The sequence below is a fragment of the Notechis scutatus genome, chromosome 4 (assembly GCF_049901735.1).
Source record: "Notechis scutatus isolate UNSWTSFEM ecotype Mainland chromosome 4, rNotScu1.2, whole genome shotgun sequence".
Lineage (NCBI taxonomy): Eukaryota > Metazoa > Chordata > Lepidosauria > Squamata > Elapidae > Notechis > Notechis scutatus.
Genome location: NC_142012.1, coordinates 21,359,425 through 21,382,839, shown reverse-complemented (window position 1 = coordinate 21,382,839; position 23,415 = coordinate 21,359,425). Strand labels below are relative to the sequence as shown.

At 40.0% G+C, this 23,415-nt stretch overlaps 1 protein-coding gene across 12 annotated transcripts in view; it reads left to right on the top strand.

Annotated features, from left to right (window-relative positions):
• The first annotated feature begins 8,750 nt into the window (after positions 1–8,750).
• PPP3CA (protein phosphatase 3 catalytic subunit alpha) overlaps positions 8,751–23,415 on the top strand; it is a 208,889-nt gene continuing 194,224 nt past the window's right edge. For 7 of the 12 annotated variants that reach the window (XM_087962896.1, XM_087962898.1, XM_087962894.1 and 4 more), the window contains exon 1: positions 9,056–9,836. In XM_087962896.1, the coding sequence (XP_087819022.1) occupies positions 9,779–9,836 (58 nt within the window). In that variant the 5' untranslated portion in view covers positions 9,056–9,778. Of the gene's footprint in view, positions 9,844–23,415 lie in introns of all 12 variants that reach the window. The other 5 variants (XM_087962901.1, XM_087962902.1, XM_087962900.1 and 2 more) reach the window with 3 other exon arrangements.

The following is a 23,415-nucleotide window of genomic DNA, read 5'->3' as shown; positions in this document are numbered from 1 at the left end:
AAATAAATTTATTATGGAACTTCTATGGTCTAAAGTTCACTTTGATTAGAAGCATGATCTGTCATTCAGTTGGCAGATATATAATAAACAAATAGTGCAGCACAGTAAATAAATTCTGCAGTGATTATATATGCAAAGCAAGTATAGCAACCAATCACTCCAGAAATATTTTTGGGGAGGAAGCAATGGTGGGATTCGGCCAGTTTGCACTGGTTCAAACTGTTAAATTACCCACCCCTATGCTATCAAAGTGGATTCTGGGCACTGTGCTGCATTGGAGAAATGGGCAATGGAGCAGCCGGCATGAGGGAAGGAACAGGCTTTCCGTCTTTCTTCCTGTTCCTCCTCCTTCCCTTGTGCTGGTTGCTCTGTTGCTCATTTCTCCATTGCAGCACAGTGCCCAGGATCCACTTTGATCATGGATGTGTGTGTAATAATTTGCCTGGCCAAACTAACCCAGCAATCTCTTCACCTTCCCGCTGAGCTCTCCAGAGGATCAACTCCTTTTCTCTACGGTAATTCCCCTCCTCATTTCTTGGAAACCTCACCTCTTAAAGGAGCCATGTCCAGAAGGCTGAAACAGCCGTGAGATCAACGTGCAGACAAGCACCCTCAGAAACAGATTTTTGCAAAGGATGGAGATTTAACAATCGGTTTGCTCAGGGTCAGGTTGGTTGTCATGGGAGGCTTGTCCCGTATGTGCGGCAGAGCTGGGGGATGGGTATGGGCCACGCCTCCCACGACAGCCAACCTGACTCTGGGCGAACCGGTTGTTAAATTATTTAAATCCCACCACTGGGGGAGAGATTGATATCACTGAGCTATCTGCCAAAATCCCTTTTCCAATCAGTCAGTGGTGGGTTCAAGTCATACTAGTGCACAATATATCTGAAGGCTGAAATCTTTTGTATCAAAATGCATCACTTCAGAGGTGGTATTCAGCAGGTTCTGACCAGTTCTGGAGAACCGGTAGTGGAAATTTTGAGTAGTTCGGAGAACCGGAAAATACCACCTCTGGTTGGAAATTTTACAGTATCCTTCCTCTGCCACACCCACCAAGCCATGCCCACAGAACCGGTAGTAAAAAAATTTGAATCCTACCACTGCATCACTTGCAATGGTTTCACTGAAATTTGATATTTCAAGGCACATAGAGTAGGACTGGATGAATAAATATTTGTAATGCTATTAAAAATACCCTTTTAATCTTACTATACCAAGTGCTTTAATGTCAGCAGCAAACATTATTTAATGCTCAATGAGTGATCTGCCAGTTTGGCTCTTGGACTGCTTCATCCCCAGATAGTTCATAAGCACATTTTAAAACATTGCTCTCAAAATCCCACTTTGAAATGAACATTGCCCATTTATTCTTATTTTGCTGTTCTTTGTTCTTTAACAACTTCCCTATCCATGACCGACACCTCGTCTCATCTGTTAGTTTGCTCAGCAGATTTTAGTAAGAAATTTTGCTAAAGGCTTTTCAAGGTCCAGTACATGTTTGTTAACAACTTCAAAAAAAAAGTCTAAAAGGTTAGTCAGTCAAGATTTACTTTTGCAGGAACGCTGCTTATTCTCCTATATGTTTATAATTATTTTTCAAATATTTTTTCACATGTTACCAAGAACCAACCTGAAGCTAAAGGGTGTGTAATTTCCTGCATCTGTCTGATCCTCTTTTTAAACTTCCCTCCCACCCCTACAAACAAAAACTGTAAAAGTTGAAATGTCTACTTTCTAATCCTTTAAACTCCCTTTTTACGATCCTGTGATCCCTTAATTCAGGGTAGAGTCAGGGAGACTGGATGGAGCTGAGTGTTTACTGACTGGCTGATTGCACATTTTTATTGAAAAATGGTATAGTATATTTTAAATCTTTAAGAATAGATAAAAGTATCAACAAATTAAAAACACTGAGTGCACTCTGAGTTTGGTTGTCAGGCAATTTCATCAGTGCTAGTAAATGTGTTCAATCCTGAGCTACAGATACTCTCTTCTGTTGCAAATATTATTATCACTTATAGTAACTGCTAGAGCAAACATGTTTGCATGTACAATGAAAGTAGCTGTCTTCACAATATTTATGGGTTAAGGTCCTTTCAGTTCAAAAAGGATAAGAAACATGGTGTCCACAACCTTGGCAGTATTATCATGGGAGATATAATCCCAAAATATGTGTACCAACAAGGAACCTTCAAATATATAAACCTACAATAAACCTTGGTTCACAGCTAAACTTAAGCAGCTACGTCGTTCTAAAGAGGAAGCCTACAGAAAAGGTGACAGAATGCTATACAACCAGGCCAGAAACATATTAACAAGAGAGATCAGAGCAGCAAAAAGAAGCTACTCTGAAAAGCTAAGGAATCAGTTCTCAACAAATGAACCAGCAAACATGTGGAAAACCCTTAAAAACATCACTGGCTTCAGCAAACCTCTTTCCCAGGCAGAAGGAAATCAACAACTAGCAGATGACCTGAATGTGTTTTACACCAGGTTTGAAAAGAAACTACAGCCACCTACCTCTCACATCTTAAACACAGCAACCCACATCTTAAACACAGCCCAGCCTCCTACAACTGGCCCTAATACATTGGGTTCACAACCTCTGGTGATCACAGAAAAAGAAGTGCAAGATATACAGACAAAAGCCAGGAAAAGCACCAGGGCCAGACAAGAAAACTCCTTCTTGCTTAAAAGTCTGTGCTGATCAATTGGCCGCATCATCACCCGAATCTTCAATAGATCACTAGAGATGTGCTATGTTCCTTCCTGCTTCAAATGCTCTACCTCATTCCAGTGCCAAAGAAGCCCTCCATCAAGGAATTGAATGACTACAGACCAGTTGCTTTAACATCTGTAGTTAGGAATTCTTAATTTTACCCATCTTGGATGGATGGAAGGCTGAGTCAACCTTGAGTCTGGTGAGATTTGTACTGCCAAACTACAGGCAGCTGACAGTCAACAGAAGTAGCCTGCAGTACTGCATTCTAACCACTGCACCACTGTGGATATGAGGGATCTCCAGAAACCTTCTCACCCCTCCTTCTGACTCTCCCAATATACAGATCTTCTAAATTTCCTAAAATTTGCTCAACATAAAAAAAACCCCATTCAAATCTGAAATTAAAAAAAGTTCAAATGGGACAGGAAACAGATTTGACAAATCCATTGATTCTTACCTGCTGTCCTGGCTTTTTAGGCTGAGTTCCCAACTGTTGGTTCAAATCATGCTTCCTCTATGATTTGCTGGTTTTTCATAGAAATCTTTGACATAGAATAAATCACGGTTTAGTGATTTATTATGGATGCGATATGTAACAATCATAATCTGGTAGTTTTCATGTTGAAAAACTTCCATGGCAGAGATTTTATTGCATTCACATGATTTTGATAGATCCACAATGAAATCACCATCAGTCATAGGCATAACTATTTTTTCCATCATGTTATACTTCCAACTGAATTATTAAAATTATGGAACTGTTTGCCACTATGAGGGGAAAACATGCATCTGAGGCATGGATCCTCCTGAATTCAGTCTTTATCTAAAATGAAATCACATCAAAATCACCATCATATTAGCGATCACATCCATTGGCCTGCAATGAGTCATCATGCAATCATGAATGCAGAGATTTTGATGCCACAGTAGTGAAAAGATTTGACTCCTAACGGTGGCTGTTTACAGATTTGCACTTTTTTTTCATGACATCTAAATGGAGCCATTATCAAATTGGATATAGACAGCTATATATAATGAATGCAGTGCTAGAAATCAGATTTTCCTGAAATGAATTTTACACACAAATAATTCTGCTTAGGATTTTTATTTGTTTGCTTGTTTCTTATTCCATAAGTCTTATACATCTATAATAGGAAAATAAATCCTGGAAGTTTGGCAGGAAAATTCCTTTTTCAGAAAAGGCCAACTGGGAATTTATTCCTTATATTGAGAGCTAAATCTACTGGAGAAAAAGATTTTTTTCAGAGTTACACATGAACTTTCAGAAATAATTGTAGTTAATCCGTTATTTTCATTAATTTGCCTGAGTACATGGAACCAACTTAATCTATTAGTGCCTGATACAGTTCTTCAGTTAAAAAGAAATGAAAGCAGTATTTTATGTCACTTTCTGCCAAGATTCTGCCAACTTGAAGGAAATGTTATCTACCTTCAAGAACAGTTTAAGTCTTAGATATTTTTAAAGTATATCTTGCTCTTTCCAAAATTAGCATTATATTTTTTGGGGGGAAAACTTTATTTACTTATTCAATTTACAGTATGGCCACCTATCTGAAAGATATGACTCTTTGCAAACATGTGGTGTCTTGTTATAAACTACATTACATAGCAATGGAGTTGCTAAGTACAGAATAAAGAAATAACATTCAAATAAGTTCTGACAGTTCTTCACCTTCATATTGGGAACAAATACAGCATTTGCCCAATTGTCAGTATTCATATTGGGAACAAATACAGCATTTGCTCCATAATGTCAGTATTCCAAAATCTCTTCCGGTTTAACTAACACATCAGAAGCATTAAGAAATAGGTCATTTGGAAGCAATTATTTTGTACTTCAGAGCTCAAGATTACAAACTACCGGTAATGATATTCCAACTTTTTATTCCTAAATTATTGTAATTTTTCACTATCTTAATAAAACTGTTCAGTTGTTTATATATTGGAGTTGTAGTTTAAGCTCCACTGTTTCATGTATGCTCCAATAATTTAAGAGTTCCAAAGGCTGTTAGTATGTTTGGTCTACGTTAAAAGATCAACAGATATTTTAATTGCATATTTTGCATTAATAAAAAAAACCATCATCTGTAATTCTCTAGCATTGTGTTGCAGGAACTTTAAACTCTTAAAATGACCTTTATATAGTGGAAAAATAAAATGGTTTAGCAAAGTAAGCCATTTTTTGTTTTTTTGTTACAATACTGTGTATTATTTTGATATTTTGTTACATAGCGAGTACCATCATATGCTACTGATGCTCAGCTTTATTTTTCTGTCTTTGGAAAAATAAGTGATGCTGTTGATGCTTGTCTCATTGCCTGGAAACTGTGGAAATTTGGAACAATGGACTTCAGAAAGCCTGAATGACTTTGGATTTTGAGTACATCTGATTCCAGAGAGTTACCATCTCTTGTTCTGGATAACATGGGCACTGCCCCAAACAGACTTTATGCACAATCTGGTGATCGCCCTTGACTCACAATTCCTATTCAAAGAGCAGGTGGCAGTCATCGCCAGAAGGGCCGTTTCACAACCTCATGTTGTACACCAGTTGTGCCTGTTTTTAGACTGGGAGGCTCTAGTACAGGAGTGTCAAACTGGCGGCCCTTGGGCCGGATGTGTCATGTGCTTCCCACAGCCATCCCACTTCTGCGAAGGGGAAAAAACATCATGATTGGTCATGTGACAGCAATGTGATGCTGCAAGTTTGACACCCGTGCTCTAGTATTATTCACTTATGCCCGGGTCACTTCTCAAATGGATTTTTGCAATGTGCTCTATATGTGGCCCTTAAGAAGCCCCTGGAAATGCAGCTGATCCAAAATGCAGCAGTATGGACAATGTATAATTGTGCAGTCTTCAATTATATATTGGTTTCCAGTATGCTTTTGAGTTCGAAGTGTTGCTAATGACTTATAAAGCCTTATATGCCAGGTGATCAGATTATTTGAGAGACTATCTCTCTATTTACATATATCCATCCCACTAGGTATGTCAGGAGAGGCATACTCTTTCCAATCTACTCGGACCATGATGGCGAACCTATGGCAGGTGTGCCAGAGGTGGCATGCAGAGCCATTTCTGTCGGCATGTGAGCTGTCACCCAGAACAGATTCACTGCGCATGCGCGTGCACCTCCCGACAGCCAGCTGATTGTTGGGTATCTGCCGTGCATGCGCAGGGCTGTGAACAGGCGGGTGTGCATGCATAGGGGGCGGGGTTCGCATGTGCATTGCATTATGGGAGCAGACATGCACACGTGCACTTGCACACTTTCAGCACACAGCCACAAAAAGGTTAGCCATTACTGAACTAGGGAGTGCCACCTAATGGGTTACAAAAAGAGAGCTATCTCTGTTGTAGCACCCACCCTATTATGGATTATCTTATCCTAAGAGACCTGGCTTTGCTCGCCTTTCAGAAGGAGCTGAAAACGTGGTTTTACCACCAGACTTTGGGATCGGATTGCGGTGTAGAATCTGTTCAACATTCTTAAACTGGATGATTTCTAACACTGGTGGATTATGTGCTGTGATTTGAATACAGATTTTAAATTATTTTTATGTGCTTTTATTTTTAACTTTATGTTGTTGGTATTTTAACAACTATGACTTGTCTAGAAACACGTGAGATGGCTAGCTATACAAACTGAATGAATGGATAAATAAATGATTGTAACAATGCAGCTCACACAAGATAATATAGCATTTCCTAAGAAAATAGTGGTCAGATCTAATAAATTTAAGAGCATTTTGTAGCTGCTGGGAGGAAAGTATCTACTCAAATCTAGACCCTATATGCTGGTTTCTGACATGGATCTAAAAACTAAAAAGTACATATTTTATTATTAATAATCCACCTGTACAGATGTGCTGTACAAACTGATGAACATGGGAGAGGGGAGAATGACCTATAAAAATACATTGGATTTAAAAAAAATAACTCAGTTTCTTGTTTTGGGGTCATGGTAATGTCTTTAAGTTGAAGATCCATAATTCAAAAGTGATCAATTTATGAGCTCAGATATATTATGTGTTTGGAAGTTAGAGGAAGACCCTGAAGAAATCCAGAGAATCCACAGTAAATTGTGACCTGGAACCATGATTTGCACTGCAGTGTTTTACATTTGTTCTCTGATATTTGATGTTGCAAATTTTGCATTATGAAGGAGCCATGAAATACAGTCTTTAATTATTTAAGTGATCATAAATATGATGTATGAAGGCCAGTTTGGTTTAATGATTAAGGCACCAAGCTAGAAACTAGGAGACCATGAGTACCAGTCCTACTTTACGCATGAAACCAGGTAGGTGACCTTAGGCCAATCATTCAACCTCTTCACTAGGTAGAAGGCAATAATAAACCATTTCTGAAAATCTTCCCCCCAAAACTGCAGGGACCCCAAGGCAAGAAAGAAAATAACAAAACCAAGATACATACATACTGTGTAAAAGAGAAGCCATAATGAAACATCTAAACTTTTATTAGAATGCATTTTTGTTCATTATTTTTCTGATTTAGAAAAACATGGAAATGTGTTTGATTCTGCAATGGCCCTTGGTTGATTTTTTCCTTATATAGGAAATCAAACAAAGTTTGCTTCTATTCATATTTTGTGGTATTTTCTTTTCCCTTGACTCCCGGCAAGTGCTTGGACAAATCCCTGTAGTTTTCTTGGCAAGGGTTTTCAGACATGCCATTAACCTCCTCCCTGGAGAAACTAGCCCAAGGTCACCCAATTGGCTTTGGGCCTAAGACAGAACTAGAACTCAAGTCTCTAGCTAGTACCTTAACCAATACATAAACTGGATCTCTTTTACCGATGTTGCTTGCCCCTTTATTTTGATACCAATTTAGAGGCACTTTCATCAGTGTAAAATTTGTTATCTTTACCAACCATTACCTGTCCTAGTTGAGAAGGCAGGGGACCGGCGACGGTCAGAACAGGGGAAATAAGAGGCAGAATCGGAACTAGGCTAGCTTTCTGCTGAGTCAAGAGTGGGGCAATCGCTTCGGGGGATGAGGGCCACCTTCAGGATGTGCTTCACGTGTGAAAAACTTGGCGCTTTCCCCGAAGCGCGGTTCTAAAATAAACCTGGCTGGAACAGACGCTGGGATTCAAACGGAGTCTCCTTTAAAACAAAATTCACCCAGCCGTGCGTGTGCACCGAGTCTAAAATCCCAGCTTAAAAGACATTGTTGGCGTCACTGCGAGCACGTGGTCTTTGACGCTGGCAGAAGGGGAAGCTCTCCTGACAGAACACCCATCGATCAAGCTTCGCAATTATTATTACAAAAGAGCCGGGGGAGGAGAAAAAAAGAAGACGAAAAAAAGAGAGAGAGAAGAGGAAAAGAAAAAAAGAAAAAACCCCTCCACAACAACAATAACCGCCCGCTCTTTCATCCTCAAGAGCTAAAGCGGCTCTGCCCGCCTTTTCCAGAAGAGCAAAGGCAAAGGTGGCGCTGGGCGGGAGAACCAAGGCACAGGCGGCCGAGCGCGAGATTGCAGGAAGTCCTCCAGCCCCGAAGGAAGCCTGCCAACCTGTCCCTCCAGCCTCGGTCTCTCCTTCGCTCAGGTTGGCCGCAACACCGCGTGGAGAGACGTGTCTGGAACGGCTACAAAGGACACGCAGGCGCGATTCTCACCCCGATGCTTCCTCCCCCTCCCCCTTTCTCAAGCAAAGCGGTGAACAGTGACTGACAGGTGACTCGAGACCGCCCCCCTCGCTAAGGATACGCACATTCTAGCTATACAGTACTGTCACAGCTTTCTCTCGGCGACTGCAGCGGCCTTGGAGCCAGCTGAGGGACGGGGAGGCGGGGGGAATATGAGGCGCCAAGGGATGTTTCTCAGCAAAGACCTGGCTAACCTCGCTCCGCAGAGAGGCGCCTCTCTCGGGAGCCCGAACAACTGCGAGCTGCCGCCTCCTTGCCTCCTCCCGCCCTTCTCGTCCCCTCCGCCGGGGGCGTAGCGCAAAAAGGGTGCCTCGCTCCCTCGGCTGCCGCTCAACCAAACCTTCCATGGAGGATGCCACCCCCTCCCTGCCTCCGGCTGGTACCAGCCGCTCTCCCACCTCCCTTGCCATTGGTGGGGCGCTTGGGTCTGGCTTCTCCCGCCAGCAGGAGCCCTCCCCTCCCTTCCCCTCCTCGCCGCGCCCGCCCGTTCCAAAAAGGTGGACGAGCGGCAGTGCTACGCCCGGTGGCAAGCGAACACCTGGGAAGAAGGGCAGAGGCGCTCGAAGGGGGCGGGCTTCTTTTGACAGTGATTGGCACGTCGGGCTCCGGCCAATCGTGGCGGAGCTAGCGCCTGTGGCAAGGCGGGCGGGCGGCAAGCTTAGGCAGGCGAGGATAGGGTGCGCCACGGACTGAGCGGCGCTCTAGTGGCTGGGGTTGCGTGAGTGAAAGGAGAGACCCTGCGAAAGGGGTGGCGGCAGCGAAAGAGGGAGACGACGCCGAAGAGGAGGCGGCGGCGGCGGCGGCGGAGGGCAGGGCGCAGCCCGGAGCTTGTACAGTGGCGGCAGCGGCAGCTCGTCTCCTCTATGCTGTTGTTGGACATATGCGTTTTCCCTTCCCGTTCCTGCAGCCTGCTTAACCTCCCGCTCTCCGCTCTCGCTTTCCCTTGGTTGCAATTACTCTCCTCGGCCCGCATTTCTAAGAAGAGCGAGCGAGCGAGGCGTGATTGACATCTCGAGGGGGCAAGGGAGTTAAAAAAAAAAAAAATCCGGAGGAGGAGCGGTGGTGGCGGCGGCGGCAGCGAAAGCAGGAGAAAGCCGAGCCAAGAAGAAGGAGGAGGAGGAGGAGGAGGAGGCAAGGTTAGACGCGGCGAGAGCAGCAGCAGCAGCAGCAGCAGCGGCGGCGGCAAGGCGTGAAAGTTGAACCGGTGCTGAAGTCGGGGCGAGGCGCCGATTGCTTGCCCGTTGTTCTCTGCTGCAGCAGCCGCCGCCGCCGCCTTCGCGAGCTTTTGTGTCTGGCGAGGGAGAAGAGAAGCGAGCCTCCGCCACCTTCCTCTTCTCCTCTCCCAGGTTGCTGGAAATGTCTGAACACAAGGCGCTCGATCCGAAGATATCCACGACGGACAGGGCGGTGAAAGGTAAGAGGTGAGCTCGGCGCCCGTGGACGCCCAGCCGGCCTCGGGAAGGAGCCGGGGTGGAGGGGAGGGCCAGAGCCGCTTTTGGCCGCCTGCTAGACGGGCAGACTCGTTCCCGATCTCCCTTTCCTCCTTTGCGCTATAACTGGGGGGGAGTCGGCGACGGGGAGGAAGTGTGTGTGTGTGTGTGCGTGTGTGTAAGAGGCTGACATAGTCCGGGCGGTGTGTTTATTTACTGTGGCTGCGGTTGCAAAATGAGTAAGGCGTATGGGGGAGGGAGGGGGAAGAGAGCGCGAGGGAGAAAGAAGAAAGGAGGAGGTCTGTTCGAAATAGGAAGTGGGTGACTGGTTAGGACTCCATCGGGGGGGAGGAGGAGGAGGAAGAAGGGGGAATGACCAATAGATGGGGCGCGCTGCACTACCGGCGTAGGCGGGAGAACGGCTTTAGGTGCAGAGGGAACACCTCAGGGACGTTGCTGGGGCTCGATCGGCAAGCTGCGCCTCCTCGGGGGAGGGGGTTGCAGCTTCTGGAAGGCCCCCTCCTTTTCTGGGCTTGTGGTGTGCCGAAGGCTTGAAGCACACGTTCACACTCGCACGCACATACACACTGTGCTTTTCTCGCGTTGCAGCAATTTACCAGCCTCGGCATGGTTGCGCGGGATGGGGTGGGGGAGGCGGGGGAGAGGAGGAAAACCCTCCGTTGCTTTCTTTGCGCCTGGAAGATCCGGAGGAGGAGGAAGGGGAGGAGGGAATTCGCACCAAAACTCCCTTCCTATTCCTCGCTCCCCCTCCCAGGTCCTCGGGGCATTTCCATCTTCTCCCCGCCCACTTTTGGGGTGGGTCGTTCTCTTGAACGCGGAGCACTTCGAGAAGTCTATTTGGGTTCGCTGCCTGTGCAAATAGGCCTCTGTGGTGTGTGTGTGTGTGTGTGTGTGTGTAGCTAGGATTCGACAGTCGGATCTCCTCCCAACATATCTGCTTCTCTCCCCCCCCCACTACTTCCCTGCCATTAACGTGTTGCTTGATATGTATGACAAGCTGGAGGTAGTGCCTGGAAAGTCATGGAGGGAAGGTGCCTGGAGTGGGAGGAAGAAGGGAACATGAGTGGGGGAACTGGTTCCCCCTCTGTTGCCTACTCTTTTTCTGCCCATTGTGTGATTTGCAGAAGTACAAGAATTTACCTGCGCAAATACAGCTCCCTTCCTTCCCTCCCTCCTTCCTTTTTAGGTTTTTCTTCCCCCCCCTCCCCCCACCAACCAGGAAATGCTGATATGGTAACAGGCAAGCTTATGCTGCAGTGGCAAAAAAAGAAATCATAGAGTGGTACCATCTTATCACTAGCTAGATCCATCCTGTTCTGGATGAAAAAAATCTGCATTTTTCATCCATGGCTGCTGCAGTTTAAGAGATAAACGGAAATGCACTGGTCCTCCAGCAAAGGAAACAGAATTAAAAGTGATACACTGTTTCCCACATAGTTTTTTACTTTGTATCTGTCTTTTCCATACCCTAAATACATATACAGCTCCCAGAATGGATTGGATGGACTTTTAAATTCTCTTAAGGTACCTCCTTAACTTTAGCTTATTTCAGTAGGGTAAGATGGGAGATTACCAGAAGATTCTATGGCAGTAATCAAGTTTGTTAGACTAGGAAATCAAAACAGAAGGAATGAAGGGGCAAAAAAATCAACAGTAGAAGTAGGTAATGGTAAGCTATGTTCATGTTGTCAGAAAATTTAACTGGATGTGGCCATGCAGTCACCAGGAGTTTAACTTAACTCAAGGGACATTTTCTCTTCAGTATACTTAGGATTCTAGCCTTGTTATTTCATTTTAAATTTATTTTAAAATTGTGAGAACTTAGGAATTGTACCAAGTGGGTTGTCTATTCCCCAGTGAAACAAATACCAACATTTCTTGTTGCTTTTGGTCAGGTAGAGAATATGCCTGCATGGTGAAAACAGTTAAACATGTCAAAGGAATATGCATATTACTGGATTGTGTTAGCTGGGTTCACAGATCTCATTTAAACAAAATGTGACTTGTTTCACTTAGTATAGCTCCCCAATCTGAACATCTTCCAAATATGAACTCTAGGTCAGCATTCTTCAACCACCATGACTGAGAAAAGTTTTAACACCTGTATGGTGAGCAGGGTGAAGAAGGAAGGCTTGGTTTCTTGAATTAATCCACCTACCCTATCTTGGAAACACTGCTTTGTAATATAATGTTAGGCATTGTTGTGATGGGTTAATCATGCTGTGGCTTATTGTGCAACGATTGAAATTCTTTTAGAATGTATTTGCTCCCATTTTCCTAAAAAGGATTGGAATCAATGGAGTTTGCAAACCTCAAGAATAATAATGGCCAGCTAGAAGGTGTTTATCTGAGGTGATGTGAATATTGATATAATATTATTGGTTCTCCTACATCTTAATCCTAATGTATGATTTTGCCAGCATTCCAAAGAAAAAGAATTTGTCCTTTAAAGCTCTATTTTTTAAAAACAAAACAAAAACAAAGCCTATTTATTTAGGGAAAACATAGTTCCCTTAAGCTCAGTGGAGCGGGCTGAATAAATATTAAAGAGATAGTGTCAGAACCTGTATTTAAACTGAGCAAACCCATTGAGCTAAAACTGCCTGCTTTCTGATCCTTAATATCAACTAAGCCTTCCATTTTCAAAGGTCTGAATCAGAGCATTGTATGAACGTTACATCTTTTCATCTTATCAAAATCTAGAAACCCTGGGATTTGAAAATGGAGAGTTATCTTAAGTGTTGCGGAAGATCCCCTGCTGTTTTAGGAGGAAATTCAATAGGCATTCCCTGGCAGATTTTTTTAAAAAAAATTGAATTAGCTATTTAATTTAGCTATGCCTAAATGTGCTATGCTTGTGGCCATCACTTTCTGTTCATTAAAGCAGCAACGTTGAAATTCTAAGGAGAAGTTCTAATATATACCTATCTGGGGGCAAAAAACCCCCCCACTGTTAATTCAGTAAGGCATCCTTAGTAAACATGTGTAGGATTAGATTGCATTCGAATTGAGATAATTAACTTGCTGGAATCTTCATGTTTATTTTCTCAATTAGACCAAATGAACTTGTCATTTAAAAGGTGATTTTGATATATCATTTCTCAGTTTATAAAGCCTATTTAAAAGGTAACTACAATTTATTCATCCAACATTAACAGGAACTTATGTATCCTTACTTTGCAAGCATTTTTTTCCTCCTGTGGCAGATATAGTGAGTCCGTAATTTGTTAAGTGTCTGCTGAGATAACTCTTGTCCTCTAATACACATTTTTAAAGAAAATATAAATATCCTTAATACTTTTTTGCCTTTTATCTTCTTCAGATTAACTCCTACACTGTCTGTCACAATAAGATTGAGGCAGTGCAGTAAATGACACTCTGCTGTTGCCCAATGTTAGCTATGGTAAAATGCTATGGGATTCTCCACAATCCTGGCATTCTTTGGGGGACTGACTTTTTCCCCCCTCCAGAATATTAATACCTACCTATGCATATCTAAGTACAAGATGAATGTTGCATTTGGTTCAATTCCAAAAATGGGACATTTGGAGCAAAGTTGTCCAAATAAGGGATATCTTTATGACTTAACTAATTGAAACCAAACCACTATGCAATAATTAGACAGAATTGAGATTTCATGCATGGTACAAAATATTGAGATCCTACAGTAAGCAAGGACATGTTGGTTATCTTTAATATAAGCTTTTGCATGCTAATTAAAAAAAAAAAAACTCCGTTGCTTTTCTCAGGAGTAAAAGAAATGTTATTTGCCTGTGATCATGCTTGTCAAAGTGGCATGCTGTGTTTTTCTTATAAACCTGGGTAATTACAAAAAGTACTTTCAGAATAATTGAGGATAAAAGCAAACTTTCCCCTCTATCAAAGAGGAGGAGGAGGACTTATCATCATTAGCACCATAATTTAACTTACAGTATTCTGGAATATGTGGCCCATATGCATGGCTTTTATGGGACAAAAAAAATCTTCACTTTAAACAACTTTATCGTAGCACATAGTTTATTATGTATTAAAGTCTGTTAACAGCTTATTCATCTTTATGAACCTTCTGGGTAGATGCACAAATCCTTTATGTAGAGAGAGGAATTTCTATGCATGGTATGTTAAAAGTGGCAGCTTAATCTTTGATTAGCTTTCTGTATTATGCTAATCTATAGTTTGGATTTAGCACATGCAGTGAATTGAACCAATGTAGTTTGTTCACCATAGTTTATGGCTATGTGCATTGTGTGAATGCAGCCAGCTTCAGTTTATTCTGCAAACTATGTTTAAACATATCATGGCTCATTGCAGTATTGAATCTGGAGTGTGGGTAGCTAAGAGAACCTTTTGCTAGCCTTGATCTAGAAACACTGTGTGAAGACACTTTGTATCACAATAAGAATACAAAGTAGTATAACTGTTAAATGTTCAGTTCAAATTGCCTTTTAAACTAGTTGTACTCATTTTGAATGAAATTATAGATCTGAGAATGTTGTGTATTTTTTTTTCACTCAACATTTAGAAGCTCTTTCTATATTGTTGTACTATGGAGTACTGTAATGTGTAAATGCTACAGAGAGAATGTCAGTCCCACTCATATTATTAGTCTTTTCAGAGTTTTTTCATTTACCATTTAGATTCTGAATTAGTACTCCAAACCATTTTGGGGTTGCAGAGAAATAACAGTGTTGTTTCTGATAACTGACAGATAACAATTTATCATTTCTTGTGAAATACCTAGTGATTTTTTGAGGAATACTAATTTCATTTTTTTAAGACATAAGACATAAGAATTTATTTGTCATTATACTCGCAAGCGGGTGCAACGAAATGAGGTGCTCTTCCACAAAGTAAAAACTGGACAAACACCACTAAAAAGAAAAAAAATTAAACTAAACACAACCAACCATTTTTTTAATCTAGACTAATCCTTGGTGCATTCTCAAGTGAAGCTAAATCAAAAATCTGTTTAAATAGCATGGACTCTATTTTACTCCGTACATATCTGATTCTTGAAATCAGACTTAGGCTTATTATATCCCATAAATTCAGAGTAAACACCATCTCACCTTTACAGAACCAAATCTGGAATTGTAGGACTACACTTGATTATAATTGGCAATTTCTGTAGACCCCAAATGGCAGCTGCCGAAATAGGTTGACATGACTGTTGAGTCATTGTTTCAGATACTTCTCCTCCCCAAAAAAAAAAAAAAAACAACAACCAGAAACAGAAAGACCAAGAGCAAAAAAATAGAGAGTAGAAGGAATTCCCGGCAGGCTTGATTGTGCTAACTTCTGGCAGGTGATGGTGTGACTAATCTGTTGGCCTCCAGAGGGCTACAGTGGGACCCAATGGTGGTATGCTGCTGGTTCACACCAGTTCTAGTGATCCGGTAGCGCTGGTCAGCAGTTGCCTGCCCCTGCCCTTTCCTATCCTATATTTCCTTTGTTTGTAGCTCAGCTGACAGGCACAGCAGAGTGGATTGCCATGCCTCAGCTGTTTTACTCACCAGTACTGAGATGGTAAGCTAAGTGTTCAAGCTTAAAATTGCCTGTTTTAGAACACTCCGTGCATGCCCACAGAACCAGTAGTAAGAATTTTTTAATTCCACCACTGGTGGGACTGGTCTGATTCTTCGGTTGGCAGTGCAGCAATACATCAGCACTGAAGCAACCATGAATTTGCCAAATTTTAATCCCATGGAAGTCATGGGTGCCAGATTTTAAATGCATTAGCCCAATTGAGATGTTTTGGTTCAAAATTATTGCCCTATGATGCATTATTTCACCCAGTGAACAGTTTACAGACATGGGGGTTTTAATAGCATATAGATAGTAATTCTAAAACTTCAGTTAAAACAGCAAATGATGTAGGGTATGGTAGCTTTTGCTTTAGCATGGTGTATGGCCACAACCATTGTGCTCTTGATTGGGCAAGAAGATGGAATGTTGGTTAAAGGAAGAAAGAGCTTAATTAATAGTACAATTGAGCCAAATATTGAAATCCTTTTGCATTAAATGGGAAGAGTTTTAATCATCAGTTTGAAATCAGTTGACTAGTCTTAAATCTGGAATGTACTGACTCATGAGTAAGAGAGAAGAGAAAACTGTATTGAACTAATTACTATTCTGAGATGGAGGTAAATATATTGTTTTTGACAAGTTGGATTTGGATCTACCAGTATCAGCATAGCAATAGGAACTGCATACATACTGTTTTCTTGGTTGTCTCTTACCAAGAATCAAAAGTTTATATTACTTAAAATAAACACTATACTTATTAGAGGATTATTGGACAATCTGGGAAAGTCTCTGGATTCCACAAGATAATGGAAGTGAGATAATTATATGATTTTTGCAGATTTATTTCTACCATCATTTGGGGATGATTTGCCTTAAGATGGGACAAACTGTTTGATAATGGCTGGAATATACCCTCTTCTTAATGAGGGATATTTTAAATAAGTATTCCTGCTTGGCTGTTTTTCTTATCTCTCACCTGCTTCTTCGCCTTTGGTTCCCTGATGAACCATGACTCTCGCTGCCAAGTACTGCTATTTTCTGTGTAAGAAAGTTTTTAAAAGTATTTGGGAAAAAAAAACCTTGCAGATACTTCTGTTCAGGCCTTTCTACCCAGTTCACTTTGTTCTGCCCTGTTCTCTATTTTTTATGCTTCCAATTAGTACAGAATCATCGGTACTAGGATTTTAGGAAAGGCCATAACTCTTTTGTGAGCAGCTGACCTGTTCATAGTGGCAAAGTTTTGCAGAAAGGTACTTGATCTCTCCCCCCCCCCTCTGCTGTTAGAAGTATTTCTAGGCACCAATATCATACAGCTTTGCCCACTTCCTTTATTGCATGATGTGTGCAAAAAAGAAACTAGTTATCACATGTAAAGACAAGACATTCTCTGTTTCTTTATTAAGGTACTTAGCTTCATGGAGGAAAGAGGAGGCAGACCTGTAAATAATTCCCACTTAAGGACTTTTGTGGCAGCTTTTGGGCAGTCTTCTTTCCATTTCTACTGTATATTATTTAAATTGTTCTCATACTGTGAGCAAAATGTACATTTGGTTAAATGTACTTATTGTCAAAGTATCCTTTAGCAGGTTTAATTAAAAATAATGAGAATTGGAGGTTCCTGACTTTTGTGCCCATCCACCCATTAACATGTAGAAGTATTTTGATCACTCACTAAAAGTTAAGTATTAGGTTGGGAATGCACTTTTAATAGGATTTTTGTCTTTATTTTAGCCTGAATTGTACAAATATGGCAGAATAAACTTTAAAGCTGAGGTAGATATTTCTTATGAATCATGTTGAATGGTAATGGTTGACTTACAATAGTTTATTTAATGACCGTTTTCAAGTTACAACTGCACTGAAAAAAAAAGGACTTACATTTTTCATGCTTATGACCATTGCAGCATCCCCATGGTCACATGATCAAAATTCAGCCGCTTGTCAACTGGCTCATATTTATGACGGTCACAGTGTCCAGAGGTCATGTGATCCTTTTGCGACCTTCTGACAAGCAAAGCCAGATTCACTTAATAACCGCGTTACTAACTTAACAACTGCAGCGATTCACTTAACAGTGGCAAGAGAGGTTGTAAAATGAGGCGGAATTCATTTTAATAACTATCTTCCTTTGCAAAAGAAATCTTGGGCTCAATTGTGGTGGTAAGTCAAGGATTACCTATATATTTTTTCTCTTTTGCATCCTTCGAGAAGCCTCATAAAGACAGATGGAGGAAGCCACAGCTAAAAACAGCAACAGCGGATGCCACTTCAAGGCAGACCTTCCCAGGCACGGGTATCTTATGTGGTTGAATGAGTTACGATTTGAAGGCGTGTCTTTGGTTTGTTTCTGTTTCAGAGACTTCTGAGACTTCCACTTTTTTGAAAGGATTTCCATTAAACTGAACGTTATTTCACAAAATGCTTCAGCTTGATATTGAGGCTGTAACGATGAGTAGGAATTGAATGTGAGTACCATCTAAACTTGTCCACAAACAGCATAAAAGACAACTTGAGGCAAAAGCCCAATATTTCTGTTGTTAGGTGAGTTTTGCCCCACTTTATGATCTTTCTTGCCACCGTTGTTAAGTGAATCACTGCAGTGGATAAGTTAGTAACCCATTTGCTAAGTGAATCTAAAGCAAGACCGGGTCTTATTTTTGCGGAAACACGGTAGGTAGTCCTCAACTTGGACCACAATTGAGCCTAAAATTTCTGTTGCTAAGCAAGATAGTTGTTAAATGAATTTTGCCCCATTTTGCAACCTTTTGTGCCACAGTTAAGCGAATCACTGCAATTGTTACGTTAGTAACCCATTGGTTAAGTTAATTTGCCTTCCCCATTTATGTTGTTTGTCAGAAGGTCTCAAAAGGGGATCATATGACTTTAGGACACATCAACAGTCATAAGTATGAACCAATTGCCAAGCAATCTGGATTTGGATCGCATGATCACGGGGAAGCTGAAAAGTTTGTAACTGTGAAAAATAGCCATAAGTCACATTTTCAGTAACTTTGGTCACTAAATGAACTGTTGTGAGGTAAGGACTACCTGCATTGTAATTTGCTATATCATTTTGAGTACACTGTACCATGAATTTGCCTTTATCTTCATCTCTAGAACTTCCAACCCAGTCGCAAAAATCAGCTGAAGAAGACCTTTTACTGTTCTTCCTGAGTCTAGAATTGACAATTAGCTAGAAGTTGAGCAGGCTTACTTTTTAGCATTAAATATGTATCTGTAGTCTGTCTGAGTGCTATTGCTAGACCACATAAAAGAGACATACTTACATAACATAACATGGATTCAGAGGATAGAATAAGTTGTCATCATTGTGTTTCATTTTGCACTTTGTCCTGAGCAAGGCACTATCTTGAATAGCAATTTGAGGGTACAGTTGTTATATCTGTCTTATGTAACCCACTCTAGAGGCCTCTATTCTTTTTACCAATACTTTCAATCTGAGTTTCATGTTTTCTTAAATCTATGAACAAGAAATTCTGCACTTCTTTGTCTTTGAAATAGTGAAAATTAAGTGTTACTTAATGGATAGTATCTGAGCCTATTGTGAAAACTCTGTGTGCATTATGCTTTTTTAGTTGTTTTTTTAGTTGTTTTAGCTTTTAGTGATGGAAATCACTGGCTTGGTTTATGACTTGTTTTCTGGTTTGATAATGGACATTAATCCAGATTTCTCCAGATATTTTATTATTGAGTCTGTGGGTACTGAGAATTATAGTATAGAATATTCAGAGGGCTGCAGCTTGAAAAGTTGCTTTATTCAGGCTTGGGATCTTTAATTAAACCTAAAACACAAGATGTCCATTTCAGAGTTTATAATGTCTGTATAATCATTTAATGAGGCCACATCTTCAAGGATGAACCTTCACCAGCTCAGGGATTTCAACTCTCAGAATTTTCAGCAATAGGAATGCCTTTTGCATCTGCCTTTCTGTAATAGAAATATTATCATTTAATGCTGCAGCTAAACAAAACTTATAGTTGGAGCATCCTTCAAAAATGAAGAGGCTTCTTTTCTGCGTAAAAGTAATTTAAAAATCATTAGCATCTGCAGAATGCTACTTCAGCTGGAGTCCTAATGTTAGAGCTTGCTTGTGTAATTGTTTTATTTATTACTAATTCATATGGCCGCTTATCTCAGTCAGCATGGTGTATATCAAAAAGATATAAAATGATAAAGAAGTCAAAAACAGTCACTTTTAAAAAGTAACACACGTGCACGTGTGCCCACGCACACAAACACACACACAAGAAATTAGATCAACAAGGGAGCCACTTCAAGATTTCACCAGATCCCTCAGGGCCCCAGGCCTGATGCCATAGCTAGGTCTTGAGGGATTTCTGAAAAATAAGCATAGGCCTGCAACTGGCAATCCCCAAAACGCAAAGCTGCTCAATCAAGAGCTGTTGACATTGGATATGACTTCTACAGCATTACTTAATTCTCCAGTGTAGGAATGGAGATATATAATTGGGGTATCATCAACATACTGGTGATATCTTACCCAGGTTATTTATTTATTTATCATATTTAAGAACCACCCATGTCCCTCACAGAGGGTTTTCCTGGTTTGGATGAATAGTAAATGAAAGGACCTAAGATATTGTTGAACTACTGTACAATTTTTGTTTAATTATGCAGCCTAACTAGATACTTAAATTGTGCTATTGCTATAGCAATTTTTAAATTAGTTAGGAAACAAAGGATTCCTTGTTTGTAAACATAGATTTTTTTAAAATGTTAGATATCTAATACTATTTTAATGGTTAAAAAAACAATATCTTCTTAATTATTTCTACTATTATGCTGCTGCTACTTGTCTATGTCAAGGGGATTCTGATAGCTACTTTGCATTAGCATATTTATATAATCTTTTCTGGCCCTCATTCCTCTGTCTACTCATAACTTATGTTCTACAATGCGTGCTGTTTGATGGGGCATGATTTTGGCTATCAACAGGAGCGTGTACGTTGAGTTTAATGAAAAGTAGGTCAGTGTGACATGATAATACTGTTCCAATATCTAATGGGTTGCCAAAAGAAGAGGGGGTCAACCTATTCTCCTAAGCACCTGAAAATAGAACAAAAAGCAATGGAAAACTAATCAAGGAGAGAAGCAACCTAAAACTAAGGAGAAATTTCCTGATAGTTAGAATAGTTAATCAGTGGAACAATTTGCCTCCAGAAGTTATGAATGCTCCAAAACTTGACTTTTTAAAGAAGAGATTGGGCAACCATTTGTCTGAAACCGTATAGGGTTTCCTGATGGAGCAGGGGCTTGGACTAGAAGACCTCCAAGGTCCCTTCCAACTCTATTATTCTAAGTCATTGCTGGCATATTTGAAAAAGAGACAGATTGTCTGTAAAACAAGAGGGCCTGTTGCCAAAAAGAAGAAGATCAGGATTTAAAAATCCAATAAGTGTCGTAAGAAGGAAGAATGAAAAGAGTACAAACAAAATATTTAATTAAGGCTAAGTTATCATTGGACATAATGTATGATGTTTGCATTACCTTATCTTTTGTTTTATTTGTAATGGCTGGGATCTAAATCATGATATGCAAGAAGCAAGTTATCCATAATGTTGGACTAGCTGATACATTCTCTTCTACTTTCTCCCAAGTGTAGTAGAATAAATCTCCCTGAAGTCGTAAAAGAAGTACAAATGAAGAAGTAGTAAAGTGCTGCTATAGAGTAATGCTTTCTATATCTCCATGCAGAGTTTTTGGTCGTTCAGGTTCACTGGAAGAAATAGCGTGACTTTGGGCTGTTACTCTCTTTCAGTCTAACTCACCTGATAGGGTTGTTGGCATGCAGAAAGTGAAAGAAGAACTGTTGGATATATAGTTATTTGTAAAAATAAAAAGGCAGGCTACAAATAAATAAAATATATTTACTGAGAAATATTGAGTGGTTGTACTGCATTATTGGGAGTCAATGTAGTGGGTGCTTGATTTGAAGCCTTAAAAACCTAGTATACAACTGTCCTTTGATTAAATCTGATATCCTTAATTAACACATGCTTTTTAATATATTTCTGGGTGAAGAAGGCACATTTGAACATTGTACTGACTTTGTTTACATATATTTACATTTTGTCTAATAACTATTTCAGTTCTTCAGAAATGTTTCGTTATAATTTACCTGCCACCTGTCACTTATTTTGTTCAGCATTGTTTTGATTCATTTCTAATATGTAAGTTGGTTTTAGTTTTCTTTAAAATAAATTTTACAAGACTTCTTCCAGCAATGAACAGAAAATGCAAATAACAACACAACTTCAAATAAAAGAACTAAAACTAATAACCTTATTTCAAGTTAGGTTCATGTTTGAAACCATTTTTGTTCCCTTTGGCATGTCATGATGGTAGATTACTTATAGATACTGGTTTATATTTTTTCATATATGTTTTAGGTATTTTAATTTTTAATATATATATATCTATATATGTAAAATATATATATATATATATATGTATTTTGATTGTGTGTGTGTGTATGTGCACACATACATACACACACACATAAACACACACCTCTGTTATATCTTGTACCATGCATATCTAATTAGTTCACAAAATTCATACACATAAGTCATTTATATAATTATATAAACATTATACATATATACACACACATACATACACACACAAATCAAAATACATATATGTATTTTAATTATATATACATACATATATAGATATATATTAATATATTTATTTTGATTTGTTTATATATATGTGTAAATATATATATATATACGCACACACACACACACACACAAATGTGTGTATATATGCACACACACAAATTTTGTGTGTGTGTGTGTATATAATATATATATAATATATTTGAAAACGTGTGTGTGTGTGTGTGCGTGCGTGCGTGTGTGCGTGTGTATGTATGTATGTATGTATGTATGTATAGTATTCAGCTTTTTCGGGTATTTCCAAACACACCCCAGCCAGCCACCCAGATGCAACCTAGCTTCGTAATAAATGATAGCCAGCATTCACCCTAAGCCAAGCCATGCTGAAAGCCCCCAATACACGAAACACAATGTTGCCAGCTAATCAAGACCAAAAAAACTACAAAACAGGCAGAAGATATTAGAAACATCAATCAAGCAGAACACAGCAAACTCCGAGACCAATAAATACAGACTGAGACTCCCAACCAATCAGGATGAAGAAAAAACCATTCTAACGAAGCACGAGGCTAGCACCAAATTTAAAACAGAAACGGCTGCGAAAGCCTGACACACATGACGAAGACGAACCCAATACACGAGCCTGATGATATAGCAGATGAGATTCTGCTGCAACAACGTCGCTACAACTTGAAAAGCACAACTATAAAGACGTGGGAAAATACCCGAACAAAGCTGAATATCATACATATAAATAACCGCGAAAACATAAGAAACATACACACACACACACACACACACATGATATAAATTTTGTGAACGAGTTAGATATGCATGGCACATAGAGGTATTATTCATGGTTATACTGAAATGACATCTCCCATGTTAACTTTATTAAATGATCATAGTTTGTCCCAAAAGTAACCAACCCAATAAAATCTATTTCTTACACACACACACACACACACACACACACACACACACACAAGATGAGATCAGGCCACCTAGTTTGCTATGACTTTATGTTTCTTCATTTTTATGCATCATTGGTGTGATGTGCATTAGGTGGCAAACAATGGTCAGAATGCATTGAGTTCATATCTTAAAAATATCTTCCCTTCACACAAAACTCTATTTGTGGTCTATAATTGGTTTTCAAAAAATGTTTAGTCCACATAATTCATGAAAAAGAATTCCAGGTTCCTTGATAAAGAGATGAAAATTCAGAGATAGAAAATGGTCTAGACAGAAGATAGCTTTCACAGATCCCTGTTCTGTTCTTAAGAAACCCCGGGGTTCTATGAATCATCCATATGAGAAAAACTAGTTCTATACACAGGAGCAAAAATA